General features: G+C 41.3%; 1 protein-coding gene across 2 annotated transcripts in view; it reads right to left on the reverse strand.

The window, feature by feature from the left end:
- The window catches only part of FAM131B (family with sequence similarity 131 member B), a 33,914-nt gene continuing 13,783 nt past the window's right edge, over nucleotides 1-20,131 (reverse strand). Inside the window, exons 2-7 of one of the 2 annotated variants that reach the window (XM_027722139.2) lie at nucleotides 14,260-14,369; nucleotides 12,800-12,835; nucleotides 10,161-10,254; nucleotides 9,361-9,567; nucleotides 8,914-9,057; nucleotides 1-8,481 (exon numbers count right to left, since the gene is read on the reverse strand). In XM_027722139.2, coding sequence (XP_027577940.1) covers nucleotides 7,937-8,481; nucleotides 8,914-9,057; nucleotides 9,361-9,567; nucleotides 10,161-10,254; nucleotides 12,800-12,835; nucleotides 14,260-14,369 — 1,136 coding nt within the window. In that variant the 3' untranslated portion in view covers nucleotides 1-7,936. The remainder of the gene's footprint in view (nucleotides 8,482-8,913; nucleotides 9,058-9,360; nucleotides 9,568-10,160; nucleotides 10,255-12,799; nucleotides 12,836-14,259; nucleotides 14,370-20,131) is intronic. The other variant, XM_027722140.2, reaches the window with a different exon arrangement.

Raw genomic sequence — 20,131 nt, forward strand, 5'->3', positions numbered from 1 at the left:
TGGCAAGACCACATTCTGTTTAATAACAACTCCATAAAGGACTGTACATGCTATTTTGAGCTACCTCCCCTCCTTTACTGTGGTTACTGCCACATACAGGCATGGAGGTGTGTAGTGCCATATAAATTTCTAAGTCTATATGTAGTGTGTGCACATGTATGCATGTGGTTGTACATGTATGTATTTATATATATCTTTGTAGAAGTGTTATCTCATAAGTCACATTATCAAAACATGCGAAGTATATCCAACAAAAATTTTCAGGCAAACATGTTTTGGAGCTGGAAGACCAAAGGCAAATCAGACTCAGGGCTAGGGTGGGACAAGGTAAGGATGAAGGCTTTCAATAGCGGGTCCCTTTCCCTTGTTTTACTTCAATTCAGTACTTTCTCCCCAAACATCAATGCACCTCTGTAAACACTAGCTTGAAAGAATAAATATAATCACCATGCAGCCTCCCCGCTACAGAAAGTGTACAGGCTTAGGGGAAGCTCTTTAAAATTGCTTTGCAGCAACCTCCATTGTCCCATACACTTATGCTAAGGTAGTTTCAGATACCGAGAATACAACATTTAAAGACCCAAGCCTTCAGTTATTTTTATACATGCTTCAGGAATCCATTCTGCATGCCACCCCTGAGACTCCCATCCACCACCCTTGTACCTCCCAAAACCTCAGTCTTTACCCACCCCTATCTAAAAAAGAGCTGAAACAAGAGAAATCCTGTTCCTCATTAAATTGAGTCCCAATTTTATAATGTAGGGATTCCCAGAGACCTCCAATCATGCACAACATCCACAAATTAGAGAAGAAAAATTAAAGCCAAACAAGAATATATACCTGCAAAAGAGCTTTTGGCTTGCTACATTGCTCAAGCATGCAGTATCTGAAAGGAAGGGAAATCCACTTGTACTTGCCTCATGGGAACTTGGCAGGGCTCTGGAAGAGGGTTCTTAACCTTTTGGCCTCCAACTCATGACCAGATTTCCATGCCCAATGAAAATGAACCCAGAAGGCCAATGAATCTGGACTAGATGCCTGTATCTTATTAGAAGCAAATCTTCATGCATGATCTTGTCTACATAATGGAGAAAAGCCTTTATTGTCTTGCTAGCATGGACATTTGATCCCTTATGGGAAAGCAAAAATAAGACTAGGTTTCAGAGGGCATTTAAAATGTCCCCAGTCAAAGGAGATGAGGAAGATCCACAGAACACTGTAATCTCTCTCTTCCTAGAAGACAGCAGTTACTACTTATCAATAGGTAAGTCCTGCCCATGGCAGAGGGGTTGGACAAGACAATCTTTAAGGTCCCTTCCAACTTAAACCATTCTGTGATTCTATAGTATCTGCACTGAGAACAGTCTTGAACAAGTCTTTACAGTTTTAGTAAACATAATCTTTCTCGGACCAAATTTTTACTCTTCCAACAACGTGTATCTGCACTGGAAAAATATATTACATATTTATTCTCTTTTGTGCAGACCAACACTGACAATCACAGAGCTTCTCTTAATTTCCAAGGAAAAGATAACACTTTGATCTGCCTATGCTGGGGAAAAATGCCAGTGCAAGGATGTAAATAGACCCTAATGTTCCAAGTGCAAATCGTCCATGTCCATTTGTTAACACAATAACCATTTGTCTTCATGCCTACACCTGTCAATTCATGGAGATGGTTGTGCTGCTGAAAGAGTGTAGTGTCTCCAGGTTCCATGACAAATTCTGAGAGAAAGAGAGACATTGATCCGGCACACAAGTCCAGCTCTTCTGCTCCTGCACTACTTAGCCTGGGAAAAGCCTATGATACAAAAGAGGCACCTGACATTGACTTTACAGCTTGCAATCATATTTGAGACTGTGCTTTAATGACTGTAGTCTGTCCTACATATATGTTTAGTTCTAATAGGCACTATTTTACTCACATTTTCCCTGTTTATTTTTCCTTTCCCTGAGCCATGGCATAGAAATCTTTCCCTGTCAGATTGCTACAGGGGAGGAAAATCAAAGGTGAAACTGTTACTTAGTTACATTTTTCTAGATGTAAGGGCACCGGCTTTTTTTTCTCTTTTTTCTTTTTCTTTTAGAAAAAGTCAAAAAGTTAATTTAAAAGACATGCCAGAGTGGTCTGAACAAGAAACATTGGAAATTCCACCTGGGAGAAATCAGAAGGAAGAGCTTAGACTACGTCAATGTTGCTCTGCTTTCTATAGCATTTAGAGGTGGATTTATCTGAGTTTCTCCTTCCAGACAATTACCAATACATCAGTTAAGGCAAACTGAGCTGAATTTAGGTATTTTAAGTTTCCAATGAGAACAAAACTCACATTAACTTCATTTGGACAAGGAGTAAGTTCTTACTTGGTGTATTTCTCATAAGATTTCCCTGAAGAACTAAGCATGCTGAGAATGGTTTTTCAAAGATAATGAAAAGAAGCTAGCAGGTACCCTTTCCTATCACTTTGTCTTACAGAAAAAACAGTGTGGCTTGGACTAAGGAGTACTATAAACTGCAACAATCCTGGATTTACAGCTTGTGCAGCAAGTCTGCCATGAAGTTTCCTACCCGAATTGTGTAAACAAAAGACATTTAGCTTTTCTTGACCTTTTTCCTGAGCCTTTCTCTCGATGTCTTTCCCTCTCTAGCTAGACTTCTCCTTGCCCTTGCACAGGGCACACATAGATGTCCACAAGCCTGTACTGTTGCACACTACCTTGCCTCACCACCATACCTCATACCTCTGTCCAACTAAGAGAACAATTTCCTCTCTCTGGTTCTCTTCTCTGGGGCTACAACTAACATTTTTTCATTGTTGCTGTACACAGTACAGCACACACAGACTCTGCGTAGGTGAGTAGTGCTCTTCTGGATCTCACACTAGATTGGAACTGGCTTAAAGACAGGAATAAGCCTCCCTTGCTCCAGTTGTGCTTCACTCTTGCACAAGGCTCTCCTCTTGCAATTACAGGATAAGACTTATCAGTACCTTTAGCTGCCATGGAGTTTAATCACTGAGTGCATATAAGATTTATGCATGTTAATTTTATTAATTCCATGCATCTATCAAGTTACTCCTGTCCTCCTGTCCCTTGCAAGGGTTTATCTCAAAGGAGCCTTTGGAAAGGAAGGGAATAGTGAGGGAAATAACAGAGCATAAATAACAACGAACACCAAATCAAGTAAGAGCATACTAGAAATTCCAAGAAAAACACTATGGGAGAGAAAGGGAAATATGTCCTTCATGGTGCCCCAGTTGGGCTTATTCTTTTCAGACAGGTACTTCACAATTGGCTTGAGCCAATTTAAGTTGCACTGGTAAACAGTCTTCCACATGACCATCTGCACATTTTACCAGCCCTCAGTGATGCTTGCCTCACCAAGTGAAGCAATATGAACAGTTCATCCCTCTGAAACCCTTATTTTGATAGGGGACTGGGTTAGTTTTCAATGGGACCAGTTCCTGAGCAGGCAAATGAGTGCTAGCGCTGGTGCTTTTTAGGCAGTAGAAGTACACAGCTGGTGCTGGCGGAAAGGAGGAGGCATGACAGCTCCTTCGAGCAGCTTAGATTCATCATGAAGACGCCACTTCAAAGTGCACTTTCCCTGTTTCTCTAACCTGATATAAAGGAAAGCCAGCTGCTGTGAACAGCACTATCTCCCCCTCTGCTTACAGCTGTTCCCTCTTCACTTTTATAGTAGGGTAAAAGTGCATGGTTTGCTGTGGGTCAACTGTGCATCGGCATCAGCACAAGGCTTGTGGGAGGTGAGCACAGCCAGGGCAAAGGGCTGCCTTCCTTCACAGCAGCTGACCATTGGATCAGCTTAGAAGCATGGTTAAACTGTTCTTTGCTGCAAGTCTGTCGCTAAAGGTGACATTAAAGTTTTGAAGGGGGAAAGCAAGTGGGTGACTTGTCAGCAGCTTTCCAGAAGAAGGTGATGGTAATTTAGAGGCACAGAAACTGAAAGGAGCAGACTGACTTCTCCATCCCAGAGTCTGAGGTAATGGAGTTGAAGAGAACTCAGAAGGCTTATAAAGAAAGCTTCAGATTTATAAAAAAACCCCCAACAACTTATGAAATAGTGTAATCAGGTATGAGCAATCATGGGAAAAGGAACAAGAGAGAATTTTCTTGCAGTGGAAGCTTTTAAATTAGGGTCACTTGTGTTTAAGTTTTCTTTGTGTTTAGCATAATGATTTCAACAAGTTCCTATTGAAGACAAAGGCTTGGGGAAAAGATGAGAATCTTCTACCTCCACTGCTTCAAGAATATCCAAATTTTTCTGTAGTGCAGCTCTGCTTTACAAAAGGTTTGTGGAAACAAACAGCAGGCTCAGTTTCTTAGTAACTGCAGATCAGGAATATTGAGCTTACCTTTCGTCTTATTTCCAGCCTCACAAATACAATTTGGGCTCTGACTATTTGGCTGGGCTCTCTCCAACTCATCCCTCCTCACCAGGATAAAGGGATTGCAGGCCAAATTTCACTCACAGAGCACCTGTGCCTCCCATATGCTTGAATAGGTGTATCTACATAATAACAGCTTTTCTGGGAAACGTACACTAGGTTCCAGGTCTCTCTCTAATATTGGATACACACAACCAGCAGGCCTGTTACATAAGAAAAGGCCAGGTTATGCAAACAATTTTCCACTTTCAAAGAGATTCAAACTGCCTTTCCAGTTCAGCTAAGGATGCTCACGCAGGTGACAAGTGTAGATAGGCAGATCTGCTCTCTCTGGTCAAGCTCCTAGCAAATACAGATACATTTCTCTTTTGGATTGCGGAGAGGTCACGGAAAATAGCCTTTTTCTTTCTTTCAGGAAAAGGCTGAAATTTTATTATTCACAGAAAGTCAAGACCTTTATGAAAAAAAAAAAATTAGTAAGTTTGGAAGTTTTTACAGAGAGTAGTGTTCAAACCAGTCTGTATTCACAGAGAATGAGGCTATCTACAGGTTTCTAGAGATCAGGTTATGGAATTATACAGCAGGGTATAATTCTCTATCCCATTCCACAGAGGTTAATTTTTTTCACACTTCTTCCCATGTAGATAATTCCTTGTCACTGTCTTCCACAGAGATAATGTACATCTTTTAGACATGAGTCACACATCTTAGTAAATGTACCACATGTCCATATTAAAGAAAAAGAAGGCCTGGACAAGTTGACCCACTTGTCCCAGTCCTGTAAACAACACAGAGGGATCATTAGAAGCTACTCTAAAGTCACCGTAAACATCCAGATTGCTCCTGGAGAGGCACATGGGAACAAAACGGTTTGGAGAGGAAAACAAGAAGCCACCCAAATCTCCCAGAAAGAAACATACCCAACAAATGTTTGTTTCCCTGAAGGATTTTTAAAAAAGAAATAAGAAAAGGTTAACACTCATTTGTCATCTGCTGATGTGGCTCTTGGCACTTGCCCCATCTCCCTTTTCTGTCTAGCGTGATTTCCTAGGTCTCGCTCTAAGGCTAGACCCAAACCAGTTCAGGACAATGAGCTAGCACTGGCCCTGCAAGAATTATCAAGATCATATTTATCAAACCCTCCTGCCCAGGGGAGGTTAGCACCTGAATGTGTAAACATCTTTGAAGAGATATTGAAAGGTCATCATTCAGGAGAAGAGCTACCTCCTTAGAGAGATGTAAGCAAGACCAAACAAATGAGTAAAAAAAGATGATCACAAAAACTTTTCCCTCTTACCTACACCAAATTACCAATCTTACTTAAATATCCCAAAGGTCTTTCCTTTAGAGGTGCAAGAGAGGGAAGACAGATCCGCTTGAAGTGGGCTTTGCTGGAACGACTTAGTTATTGAAAGAGGAGTCCCTCTTCATGCAGCTGCCGGTGTAAGTGGGAGAAAGCTGAGTGGGGTAAAGTTCTACCTGAGAGCCCCATTCCTACTTTTCGTAATTCCTGGATGTCACCTGCTTTGCTTGCCAGGAGCTGTCTGAACTCTGAGACTTGATGGTATTACTTCAGTCACAATTTATTCTCCTTAGACATTCTTCCCTGCAAATATGCAGGAACTAAATCTGAAGCAGGGAAGGAGCACGCATCACTCTCCTGTCATCCAAAAAACACAACAAGCCTGAAGAAGAGGCAAAGAAAAAACAAATGTATCATGAATTAAACAGAGTAGATATGAGTCAGAGTAAGTGAGAAAGAGTTGCCCCTGGAACAGTATGGCAGTGCCCCAGGCAAATTCATTTCTCTAGCTCATCAGATTTAGCATCTGATCTACACCCATGCTTTGCCGATGCTTTTTTGCAAGACGTCTTGCAATTAAAACTCAGCATTTGGGTCATCTCTGCTGGTTCTGTTCAGTTCTTCAGCAAAATCAGTAACCTTGTACAATTTTTGCTTTTGTCTCTGTTTTTTTTTTTCTGGCGAGAGCTCAAAAGGAGACAATTTCCTTTCAAAACCTCTTCCTCCCAAAAGGAGGTCTGTAGAAACATGGTGAGGAATTGCAAGAGACCAAATTCCCCTAGTCAATGAACCACGGTTTTTTAACAAAAAATGTAGAACCCGTAAAAATAGGGAAAACTCCTGAAATCAGCTTTCTCCACACCTAAAAAAGAGATGGGAGGGAAAAACAAACAGACCAAATACTGAGCATTATTGATACTGCTTGGGCATGGGAAAACAAAAGAAAACATAGGCAGGAAGAAGACAAATAGGAGGAGAAAACTTCCTCTCACCCCTTTTCCTCCAGCTACATTTGGCAGAAGGAGTGGCATACTGCAGAAGGAGTGGCAGAAATGGGAAGTGAACAGTATTTCTGTTAAGTCATGACTGGAGTACAGGCCTTTCCTATTATTAACTGCTGTGTTATTAACACCTATCCATCAATATAAAAAGGTTAAAAGAAAAAAAGCAAAAGCTGAAAACTCTAATGTAAACTGGGTATCTGTGATCTCATAGCTGTACATGCTGTTCCTGGATCTGCTGCCTACTCTCTGGGTCTCCCCATACCACTGGTAAGGGAGAATACGGAAAGATGCAGCAGCAGCACCAAGATGGACATGTTCTCAAGCCTCCTGCAAGAGTCAGCTTTTTATTACTATCTCCGAGGCTGAAAATGTCCTTTCCACCGGCTTCCAGTGCCCAATGCCAAAAGGACACACCGCTCTTGCCAGCTCCTGGGAAGGCAGAAATGTCAAATAAAGAAACAAATAAATGAAAGAAACCAAAACATGAATATCTGAGAACAGGGTTAGATTCACATCTGCATCCATTCCTCCATGCCACAGCAGAGCCTGGCCCACAGAGCCACACCATCTGTACAGCAGCATAGCCCGTGCCAACGGAGCACAGTTTGTATCCATCGAATCTACCATTTGTATCAAGGTGCTATTGAGGATCTGGTTACACAGCAAACTTTCATTTCAGTACAATATGTATCGAATACAGCCTTATAGTCTGTATTGGTCACAATCACACAATACTAGTGCAATCTATATTTGCAAAGCCAAATCTTCATTTTAAACCAGTTTATATTCACATATTCTATCAAAGGGGACCATGTGCACAGAACACCATCCATTCTGCCAAGATGAATTCTAGCCACATAGTCGCTCCCTATACCCAGCCTGTCTCATCAGCCATATCCCCCGTACCAGAAGAATTTGTATCCACAGCCAAGACTTTGTATTAAAAAGATTTAGAAATTATTTACCAATCCAGATCTCTACAAGCACCTCACGTGTTGCCCAGAGCAATGAAAATCCAAAATATATGTCCATGGGGGAGGGGAGAAGAGGTTTTTATGTCAATCACTTTGAGATTTTCCTCTTGTTTAAAAAAATAATTAAATGTCAAGAATGGAAGGTGTGCCTCCTCAGAAATATGGGGAGCTGGAGAGAAGAATCCCTGTAATTTCATTCCTTGCCACCCCTCTCTTTGTTCAGCAGTGATGAGAACTTCACAGAAAGCATCAGTTATTTGTTTCTCCCTCTTCCTCATCAAAGGACTGCACCCCAGAGGAGGTGACATCTGAGACTTTGCGGCTCAGTGCAGCATGTTCCATCTCCTCTCGAGGAGATAGAGATTCCAGGTCCCGGCACACTGCATCATCCTCCTCTGGAGAGGGCTTCTTGTTCAGGAGAGGAGCCTTCTCCAGCCGTGGGTTCCCTTCATCCTCAATGTGGTCCTCCATGTATGTGCTGGACTCAGCTCCACCCCCACTCTGAGCAGTCTGCAGGGGCCACACGTGGACCAGCCCCGTGCTCTGGATGAAGTTCTGCTCCTGCCGCTGTTGCTGCAGCTGTTGCTGCTGGAGAAAGCTGCTCTGAAGCAAAATGCTTTCCTGAAGGTTTGTCTGGGACTCATCAAAATTCTGGCCTAAGTAGGAGCCAGTTGCTGGGGAAGCAATGAGGGACTGGTCACTGGCCTCCCAGGCATCAGATGAACCTAAGCAATACATGCCCTGCGAGACGTAGGAATGAGGCCAGCTATCATACTGCGTCTGGGCCATATGCTCTGCAAGTAAAGGAGGGAAACAACACACAGTTAGACACTCTCTCTAGGCCAAGCTGGCTCATTCAGGTAGTCTGTGTGCCTGTGCATGGCACTGCACTGTACACGGTAAAAGACTCCCTTAGAGGGAAGGAGGGCGAAGAGAAAACACAGTTCTAGGCAGTAGGCAGATAACCTTGATTATATCCACAATTGACTGCAACGGCTGGTAGCTTTCCACAGTTGTGCCCGAAAAAAGGCAAAAGGAACTGGACTTTGGAGCCTCCCTGTTATAATTAGATTCCTTGAACAGCTCCACAAATAGGGATGACTCTACTAGTCACACCCCCAAAGACTGAGGCTGCAGAATAAAACAGGGTAAAGGGAAAGACAGCAACGTGAAAACAAGAGGAGGAAACGGAAGTTTTAAGATTAGCAAGAAGCACTGGAGCTCACCTTGGCTCTCCATCAGCTCCTGATAGTTCTCAGAGTAGTTGCTTGCTGGGTTGTCCTGATTTGAGTTTACACTCACATCCTCACCATCCATGGAGGACCAGGCCATGAGAGTTGCTTCAGAAATAGCAAATTGTTCCATCACTCCTGTGCCAAAGGAAACAGGAAGGGTAAATAGAGATGTGTGAAGGTCTCCATTTCTCATCACCCTCCTTAACCTCATCTCTTGGTCACACTGTCCCACTCTTGTCCTATCTCAGCAACACCCATCACCCACAATGGGCCCTGACCCTCTCACATTTGCATTCCATTGGCAATCCTTCAACCACCAAGTCTCTCTCTGTTTTGGCCATCTGAACCACCCACAACCCTCTCCTATGTGGTCTCTCGGGGATTCTGCTCTGAGTCATCTCAACCAATCCAATCTACATGCCAGAAAGTCAGTGCTACCTGCAAGGAACCGGGCCTCCTTCTCCCCATCACTCAGGTCTGAGTAGGCGTCGGCGTCTTTGCGCGCTGTCTCGTGCGTGTGCTGCTGCTGCTGGCTGTTGGCTTTGCCCCAGCCTTGCCACTCAATCATGTGAGCCACACGGCCTTGGCCCATTGCTGTTGGCTTTGTGACATGGTCCTTCATGCTGCGAGATATCCCTAAGGGGCCAGACATTAGAAAACAAGGAAGGGCTATTACACAGTTCCATGGTTGTCTGCCATGCTGTTTACCTCTCTTAGAAGTGGAGCTTCTCCCCTCCTTTCCTGACAGGATTCATGCCTGCGGCTGGGTGTCTCCCAGTTTCCCTGTATCACTCTCCAGGAGAGTTTCTCCATGTTTCCTTGGACTAGCTCTCAGAAGGGGGAAAAAGGGAAACTCAAAATCTGAAAGACCATTTCCTTCCTTGCCTAGAATCCATTTAGGATAGAGTTGGGCATGAAGGATGAAGCCTGGAAGTGAACAAACTAAGAAACAGAAAATGGGGTTAAACTCAAGACTGTTTGAGGGGAAGCAACTGAAGATGTCTGAGCGGGGGTGCACGGTGAGAAGTCAACAGGAGTAAGACAAATCTGTTCTTTGAAAGGGCAACAACAATGAGATCTCTGTATTTAGAACCATGGTGGTGGAGACTCCTCTAAGGCCTTGAAAAGGCGAGAGTCAGAAAGGAGCAGGTGTGAGAGCAACAAAGAGATATGGGAAGAGGCACAAAGGCCTGTGGAGAGAAGCTGCCAAGGATAAACTCAAATTCTGAGGACCTCACCAGAGAAAGATGATTTAGCCAAAGCCCCAATCCCATAAGCATTGGAGTTGCGTTTCAGCTTGGGGAGGATGGAGGTCGTATCTTCCATGGAGAGCTGAAAAGAGAGAGAATATGAAGAAATGATATACAGGAAGGAGAAAAGGAAGTGAATTGGAGTGAGAAATCAGTAGGTAGTTGGAAGATGAGGAGCAGAAGCAAGCAATAGGAACAAAAGAAGGAAAGGAAAAATTAGAGGCTATTTAACCAGGACTGGGTATTGCATAGCACTGGGACTGAGTGAGGCAAGGTCAGAGGGAGAGGCAGAACCAGGCCGTGAGAAGCCTCCCTTTGCTGCTGCCAGTCCTTCATAGACATGCAGCAACGTTCCCAACTCTTTGTTAGAGATCCAAGACATGGCTGATGAACAATTCAGGGAACTTCCAATGGGGAGCTGTCAGTGCAAATGGCAAGGCACAGTAATTAATGTATCATATATTCATCATACTAAAGTTAATAATTTTTATATGTCACTTTGGGGGTTTTTATTCTTCTCATATGGTCTTAATAAAATGAACATGACTGTATCAGTGATGTGTCCTGTTTCAAGCACCTACAACTACCTGTATGTAAATGTGGTATATACAGCTCTGCTAATTTTCTTTATTGTCTTCTCTATGTTCATCCAAAGTCCCAGAATAACAAGGACAGGACACTACTGGGACAGTCAGCAGTCACAAACATCATCACGAAAATAATCTCTCAAGATGAATTCATCAGGCTTCTTCAGAGATGCCACGCATTTCATCTGAGGCTTAATTTTCACAAGGGCTAAACAAGCATTGCTTCTGCTCTTCATTTCAACCTCACTGAAAATCAAGGCCAGAATGTTTGAAACACAACAATACTCAAAAGTAGTGACCATGATGCCAGAAATTTTAAATCCTGACACAAAACAAGCATTTGGTCACAGGCACAGACCTCACAAAAAGTGAGTGGAGCAATAACTGGGCAATGAAATAGCTGGAGGCAAAGAAAGGCATTTTAAAGATGTTGAACTGCATATAATTCCAGTCAATTGCTGAATTATGAGAGATGAGGTTTTCTGGAAACTGAGCATAAAGGTAGCAGCTAAGGCATTCTGTAACTTTGGAGCCAGGAATGTCTGTGTGTAACACGAGCTGAAGAAATCACAAAGCAGGGGAAGAACAGTAAAAAGTGCGAACACATCCCTTGTTCCATGATGCATTTCCTTAGGTGATGAAGCTTGCTGGAGAAAGTCCACCTATGCCCCCACTGGTCATTCCTGCCTGGGCACTGCTGTTCAGTATCCACCCACTTGTTCCATGACAGCCTGCGGGCTGGGCCATGAGCTGCCTCATGGAAATTGGCCAGAGAAGAAAGTAAAATCAGGGGGTTTCTACCACTGCAAGGTTGGAGAGCTATGACATGAAGGCAGAAATGAATGGGATCAGAAGGAAATTAATGATCCAGCTTAGATACCAAAGAAGGTTTATGGAATTACACTGCGAAAGAGCTGCATTACAGAAGAGCTCCATGGATTCTGAATGGGTTGGAAAATGGGAAACTGCAAGTAAGGAAACTGTCTTCTACTTTCTTTAAGGATACATGACTGTGTACCTTGCTTTGAGATAGACAGAGGTGCAATGAGGAAAAAAATCTGACAAATTTCTTCTAGACAGTTGCTGCATGCACCATTATTTTCCTGCACAACTTGTTTCTCTAATTGATCCTAGGCAAGAGATCCCAAGCCATAAGTGCTACAATAAAAGAAGTATCAGCAGGGTGAGAATTAGTTAAAAAAATGTCCTCTTGATATTCAGTGTCCCAAGCGCTTTTAAACCACAGATTACCAGAAAATTACAGACATTTTAAAAGTTTTGAAAGTATCTGGAATACGAAAATATTTATACTACTTAAAATGAAGCTTCTAATCTTGCCTTTACAAGTGTACAAAACTATCAAATTAACTTACGTTAAAATACTTTTTAAGCCTACTGATCAAAAAAAAAAAAAAGAAAAAAAAGTTTGGTAGCATAAATATGCATTATTCCTTTTCCAGGATGTTGTTTTTGCTTTTGTGAAAAACAAAACAAAAAAACCCACATTTTTTTGTTCATAGCACAGGTATTAAAAGCAAAAGAAACGTGTTAAAATGTTTGCTTGTTTTTTCTTCTGCTTGTTAACTGAAGTTAACTAGTACTGACCATCTCCCCCGGGGGACATTAAGAATTCTTTTACTTCTGTATGCAACTGAATATGAGAGAGACATTTTTCCCAGAGAAGATCAAATTATGACCAAGGACTAACAATCTTCTTAACATTCTGGACAGACACCTTTCTTATGTAGCAGCACCCAGAAATTTCAAAAATAGAACATAGGAAACATCACACATTTGTCCCAAAAAGGATGAAGGCAACTCAATAGCTATCTGCAGATCTAAATACCTGCCAGACAGCAAAAAACGGAAAGCAAAAAAAAATTTATCACCATCCTTTGAATCATAGACAGTTCCCAGAATTTCAGTGGCACTAAAAACTTCCAGTCGTATTTCCATTCTGGCCTCCACTGTATCCAATGGCAGACAAATCCTGGTCTTCCTATAACTAGAAATTTGAACAGTAGTGTAGCGCATACTCACGTTGATGCCATCCCAGGAGAAATCTGTCCGTGTTTGCTAAAGAAAGTAAAGAATGACAGCACGTCAGTGCAACAAACATGCTGCGAACAGCCAAGCAACTCCAGTAGTTTTGCCATAATCAACAACCGCTACGTTATCTGATATATTAAAAGAACCTTGTGTCTTTCAAGCTGGTTTCATTCCCTCCTGTTGATTATGGCGTCTGTAGGTGTCACGGTGCTTGGAGGTGCAATAGCAGATAGAATGATAGAGGAGGAAAGGGAAAAACACTTTTTCACAAGGCTCCCCTTCCAACTGTGGGTGCTGTACCACTTTGAGGCTAACACAAGGAGGAGCTACACCACCTTTATATTTTAAGTATAATACAGCAAGCAACAGAAGTCTGCTGAAGTTATTTTTTCTTGTAGTGTTTTGGTTTGTCCATTCTGACTCACTCTCCCCTTGCAAACTACAGCCATTCCCTATATCAGCCATCACAGCACCAATTCACAGTGTGTTTCCTTCAGCTGGGAGGACTCACATCTCAGCAACTTGGTTTTGGGGATGTGGACACAGGAAAATTTAGATGAGTCAGTGATACCTATTATATCCATTCATATAAATCAAGATGTTCACTGAGGTGTAGTTTATGCTCATTGACTTTTAGATCTGCATTTGATTTAACTGAATCTTCCACACAAGATCGGGCCCAACAATTTCTGCCAGGATTCCATGAAACTCAGAGTTTCTTGAAGTTATATTCCAAGCCAAAGACATATAAAAAGGAAATAAAAATACTGATACATTAATATTTTTTAAGGTTTTGCAAACCGTATGTTATTTTTTTAAGGTTATTTGTGAACATTATTTGTAATTCTTCAAATATTATGCATTTAAAATAGCTTTGGTATTTTTATTAATCATCATTACATGCACTAAACCTTACAAAGCTGAAATTTCAGGTATCTAAGAGTGCAGAAGCTGCAATAATTCAGAACAGCAAATGAACCAGCCCTTGAGATATTGCATGGTAAATCAATTGGCTAGGAGTTACTAGTGAATGCAGCCCTAAAAATCAAAATGTAAACAAATCAAAAGATTTTATGGCTATGCTGCAGAAGCTGGGACAGACATAGTGCTGGACATTTCAATATTAATCTGTATTCAAGGAATGCAGACCTACAGGCTTGTGAGAACTGTCACTGTTTATTCCACGTCGTGTTCCACTCCCGTCATGAGTGGTTAAAAAGCACTTTCATTTGCAAATTCTTACTCATTATGGATCTTGTGAAGGAGTGACTCAACTCTATTCAATGCAAACCAAACTACACAGGTATGAAAGTCTGGTGCTCAGGTGCTCATTGGCATTCTGGTCCTCTCCCAGATGATGCCTCTGTGATGCACAACACGCGTTTCTGACCTCACAGAGAATTCAAATTTTCTGATCCCCTTGGGTAAGTAGGTCTGGGACAGGCACTTACCTCAGTGGAAGGTCGATGGAAGCTGCTGCCATGCAGTGAACTCGTGCTGTCCATATTGATTTGGTCCACATCTTTCAGTCCCTTCCAGTCTACTGCAATCACCTCATTTCCTGTGGGAACACACCTGGTCAGGCTTCTGAATGCCATCACAATTTGTTCTATCAGTCTTAAGCCAACTCATCTAAGCAAACAAGAGAATCATTGAGTTTAAGGCCACAATAGCCTCAAATCAGATATTCTGGTTTTAATCAGACATGTACATCATCAACTATTATATTTCTCACAGCTATCTCCACATGAAGACTAGTCACTCGTGTTTTTCTCAAGCATAATGTATGCTTGGCTAAAGCACAGATTCATCAGTCATGATGTGTGACTGAAAAAGAACCAATTCTTTTCATATTCCCTTCCAATATTAAACCATCATCACTTAAAAAGGCATTTCTCAATTATAATTTTAATTGGTCTGACAACAACTTAGGGCTGCTGGAGCCCTTTCTTTGCCATTCTTAGCAAGATTAAAGACCTTCTTAATACCTGCCATTACATTTCAAATTTTAAATATCAATAACATAAAATACAAATGATAAAATTTAATCAGGATTAAAAAATTAAAGAACATTAAATTTAAAAAGCGAAACTAAATGAAAAGAAGCACACATAAATAGTCAGCCAAGTAACCAGGACTGCTCTGTGCTGTTAGTGATTTATTGTGCCTTCAGCCTTTGTGCCATCCTCAAACTCTGCTTAGAATTATTTGCTGCCATGTCAGAGAGGAACAATTGTACTGTCTTTAAACTTGAGCCTTGCTAGAACCTGGCAAGAAATATAGCTCCCCAAATGATCATTTATTCCTGAGATCAATTCAGCAATGTCTAGTCTATTTGGAATGCCACTGAATGTGAATGGTTCTATTTCCATCAGCTTTTAGCTTTTTATTTACTCTTTATAGCAAATTTCTCCTCCACAAACATATGCAAACTCCCTTGCTCATTCTAGCAGCTCTGCCGCATTTACATAGTTCTCATCAGTGCACTTCCCAGGCAGAAATCTTCTGACAGGCAAGAGATGCTGCGCTCCACCCCACATAGGTCTGCACTTATGGGTGGGAAGCCTGAGGCATTCGTCAGCTAAAATTCAAAATGCAAAGAAATAATTTGGTCCCCTAGAAAGGCTAAACATGGCGATATGTAAAATATCAGAAAGCAAATGTTATTTGTATACTGTGGTGTCCACCACTCCTTCATATCTCAATTTTCTCCTGTACAAAAATATCTCCTTTCTGAAAGAACTAAGGGATATTTTTCCCTTCATGTCCAAAGTGTGTTTCTGTTCACCAGGATTATTCAAACCAAGTGTTTTAATAGCATCCCCCATATGCTTCTAACTAGGATGAGTAAAGTTGCAGTTAAAAGAAACTTAACTTAAAAGAAACTTAAAAGAAAAAGGATTCCTGTACTGTATTCTACAAAGGTGAGCATAGAGGTCAGACACGGACAGACTTCAGGAAAAGGCAGGACACAGGTATGATGAGCATGACAAAGACCACCTCTCAAGGTTATGATCCACTTAACTGATTTTCTTGACAAGCACATGCATACATTTGGACTCACTGAGCTCTTGGTGACCGCACTGCCACTGATCAGAGTGGCAATCTTGAGACTTGGGCATTTTTGTATTCAAGCGAGAGGAACAAGGTCTTAACAGGCCACTCATGAGTTGCCTATTTCCAGCATGCCTGGAGACCTCTTAGATCTGGGGTCCAAACAAATCTTGCAAGGCTGGAAATATCTCTGGCAAGGGGAAGTGCCAGGCAGAGCTGTGAGAGCCCAACTGACAGTCCCAGGCACATCAGCTGTAAGGTTTGGTTGTGGCTTAGAATGGAATTTGGTCTAAGGAGTAAAGGGGAGAAGAAAGGGGCATTGTCAGGAAATGCAAATCTAGGGAGGACAGGTATGGGAAGGAGCAGAGGGGTTGACTGTGGTCAGGCTGAGCTGAGGGACCAACAGAAGTCAGCGGGAGGATGAAACTGGAGTGAAGAGTAGAGCGGGAGCCTGTCCTTGCATGCTGGGATTCAGCTGCCTTTTTCTGTCTGTGCTCCTTTCCTCCACCTGCAACCCTTCACACTAGAACAGGAGAGCTGGGGCATTCCTGCCACAGACCTGACCAGGGCAGGGATGCTGGGGAGGCAGGAGAGATGCCACCTCTCCAGAGCAGAAGGCAGCTGTACAGAAGCCTTCAGTGCAGGTAACAGTGTCACGCCTGTTTTATCTGTTTACCCGAGGTCGTTTCCCTGTACTCGCAGCTGTTTCTGAGCATAACACTGTGGCCCTTCTGTAAGTCTACACAGACATCCTGGCACACACCACAGTCTGCAGCACAGCTCTAGGAATGCACTGCAAAGACACCCGCACCCTTGCCAAAGAAACAGAACAACCTCAGGAAGCCTGGTGCTCAGCACATGTGTCTTGACAGCCCAGAATTTGGCAAATGACACCCAACCTTTGCTCTCAATGCTGCAAGCCCACTAATGGTTTCCTTGAAGTGTTAAGACCGTGGAAAATATTCCAAGAACCACACAATGCTTTGGGTTGGAAAGGGACCTTAGAGGTCATCCAGTTCCAACCCCACTACCATGGACGGAGACATCTTTCCCTAGACGAGGTTGCTCAGAGCCGCATTCAACATAGCCTTGAACACTTTCAGGGATGGGGCATCCACAGTTTCTCTGGGTAACCTGTTACAGTGCCTTATCACCCTCACAGTAAAGATTTTCTTCTTAATATCTAATCTAAAGCAACCCTCTTTCAGTTTAAAGTTATTCCCACTTGCGCTATCCTTCCCTGACCTTGTAAAATGTCCCTCTCCAGTTTTCGGGCTCCCTTTAGGCACTAGAAGGTGCTATAAGGTCTTCTCAGAGCCTTCTCTTCTCCAGGCTGTATACTAACATTATTCTGGTAGATGGTGGCATCAAATGGTTGAAGAACAATAACATCAAACAATTATTTGTCTCAAAGTCCACACCTGTTCCACAATAGTAGAACTAAAGGCCTACAGAATTTTATTTATGACTGGTTTTCTCCAGTTGAAATAGCTCATCCACCTAGTTCAGGGAAAAGAATGAGTAATACGTGATTTTGCATGCTCCATAAAGACTGAATAATTATTGAAAATAAATTCTTGATCTAAATAGTTTCATAGGTACTAAGAAAGAAATATATTGAGAGAAAATAACTCTTTAACATCTGTTAAATGCTTTTAAATGCAGTAATATCTGCTGAAGAGTTACATCACCACACACTGGCTGAAAAGAAAATCCCTGTGTTCTAACTGGTGTTGGGCCTGGACCAATGTTACTTTCTCTTATTGAAAGTTGGATAAAGGTTACTGGGTTTTTTTCTCTTCTGCTAGAAATAGCAAGAGCAACATTAACCCACAGACACGAAAGATCAAGTTCTGCTCTGACAGATGGAAGGAAAAAAACATGGAAAATCAGGGAAAAAAAAAAGTATGGACAGTGAAGTGAAAAAGAGAAACTGAAAGCAGTACACTGTACATTAGCATTGTTTTTATCCAACCTCTTGTCAACTTCTTTCTACCATCAATTTGTATGGGTTTTTTTCTTTTGTAATGGTAGGTTTCTTCTCCAATATAATTTATTTTCTCTTATCCATCTTCCATTCCAGCTTCTGCTAATAATCATGACTAGTCCTTTTGTAATTCTATGATCAATCACCTCTTACAGAATAGTATTTGCTCTTCTCCATATAGAACTGATAAGCATTTTAAAACGAGTGGGCCATAAACCTAATATTAAAGTGGGATTTTTACAAACACATGCTATCAAATTTCTCATTTAAATATTCTGAAATGAGATGATGAAAGTTGAAAGATAACTGCGTTTCTGATTTCCTTGTCATTGTTTCTGTATGGTATGTACAGCAAGGATATAGAGGGAATTCATTTTCATTAAACTCTTAAGAGATGTCTTCATTTTATTTAAAAATTTAATATGTGTTTTGAGGGTTTTAAACATCATAAATTCTGCTCTGGAAGACTCAGTAGATGACTGAAGAACAAGTAGGAAGCTGATTACATGAAGCAATGAGAGAAAACCAAAGCAGTTGAAATACATAAATATATTAAGACATTATGGCAGATCATCGTTGCTTTGTATTTTTTAACATGAATTAGATAAAAAAAAACCTCTGAAAAACACTCATCAGAAAAAAGTGTCTCCGTTACAGCTAAAGTAACATTCCAACTCAAGTCATTTAAGTCTTTGGGGGAAAACATCATCCCTCTTTCTCTTACATTACTGTTAAGGTAAAAATCAAGATTTATTTTTAAATCTAGCCTTTCTAAATAATAGAGATAAAAAACACTCAAAGCAGAAAAAAATGGAAGAAAGAAAATACCCTTTTTCTTACTTTTTGTTTTGTGGGTTTTCTGAGCATCACGGACTCTCAGAAACTAGAAAATGTATGTACCAAGTGTTCCCCAAGCAAAGTGACCATTTTGATGAATGCACTGGAAAAATCCAAGAAACCATCTGGATGACTGTATCCTACCTTGCTGATATAGTATAACTACTTTTTTTCCCCTGTTTCATTAGTTCATTTTGCCACATACCTTAATTTACCATGGAGACACAGAATTTCTTAGTTAGACATATTTTCAGTTTCTTTGCATTTCTGTGATCATAAGAAATTCACTTCAGTTTGAATTACTCATTACTTAATCTAAACAAGTCCATTCTCCTTGGGTTTCCTCTTGACATTTTCTCAATTGCTATTACCACTGTGCATTCACTGATACTATATTTGGTACCTGTGCCTGTATTTTGTTCATTTAACAAGGTATACGTTTGGATCAGGCTTCTGCATCTATGACTTTAACCTGCATCTATAGCCTGTAATAATCTGTTGTGTTGTAACTTCTGTGCTGGATATTAATCATCTCCAACTTGTCTTCTCTATTTTGTTCCACACTTAAGTAGATCAGTACAGTTTTAGAGACTTAAATTCTGTTTTTCCCTTTTGGACATCACACTAGTGAAGATGTACACCGTATACCAAATACGTATTTGTGTCGTTTGCTTTCTGATGTGTCATGCCAATTAACGTAAGAAGAAACATATTAATTAAACAATGATTTTCCAGCACTGCTATTATCCCCTGTTAGCACACTTTCTTCTATTTCTCAAATTTTACTTTCCAGCAGAGAGTAGAAACCTTATCATTTGATATCAGTAGCCAATGTTAATGTTGGTAAAGATGAATATTTAGAGTACATGATTCATTATTCTTTTTCATTCCCTTCTTTTCCCTGAACTAAGAAAACAACAAATGTAATTGCAGTAATTATGATCAGTCTGTAAATTGTTCTTTCCCTGGTACCAATTTTCATGATACTTGTGGGAGTGTCTGTCAAACACAACATCATCATGTCTTGTCAAATGTGGTTGAAATTAAAGCAGCTGAAGCTACTGGGAAGGACTGACAGATGGATGGATAGCATAACCATAGAAACCTTTTCCTTCCCTGCATGCTTTATACAAAGCCAACCAAAGCTAGCCAAAAGGTCAACATCAAGGAAAGGAGGCAAACAGTCCCTGTTTGTGTGAGGCAAACAGTCCCTGAGGTGAACCTCCAGTGGAACTATTCAAATTCTCTCAGGTAAAGCAGAGAAATCAATTCACCTGAGTTATTCACAACTCCATAAGTATTCCAGCTTGTACTGCATAAGGAAACATAAAAATTAGTTAGCTGCTGTTGGCACCTACCAACAGGGTCACTTGTCAAAGAGGACCAGAAAAAAAACCTGTTTTCTTGGATGAGACAGGACTGATCATCAGCTCAGCTGGTGTTCA

This window comes from Pipra filicauda, unplaced genomic scaffold (genome assembly GCF_003945595.2).
Source record: "Pipra filicauda isolate LSUMZ 115617 unplaced genomic scaffold, ASM394559v2 scaffold234_size1211729_pilon, whole genome shotgun sequence".
Lineage (NCBI taxonomy): Eukaryota > Metazoa > Chordata > Aves > Passeriformes > Pipridae > Pipra > Pipra filicauda.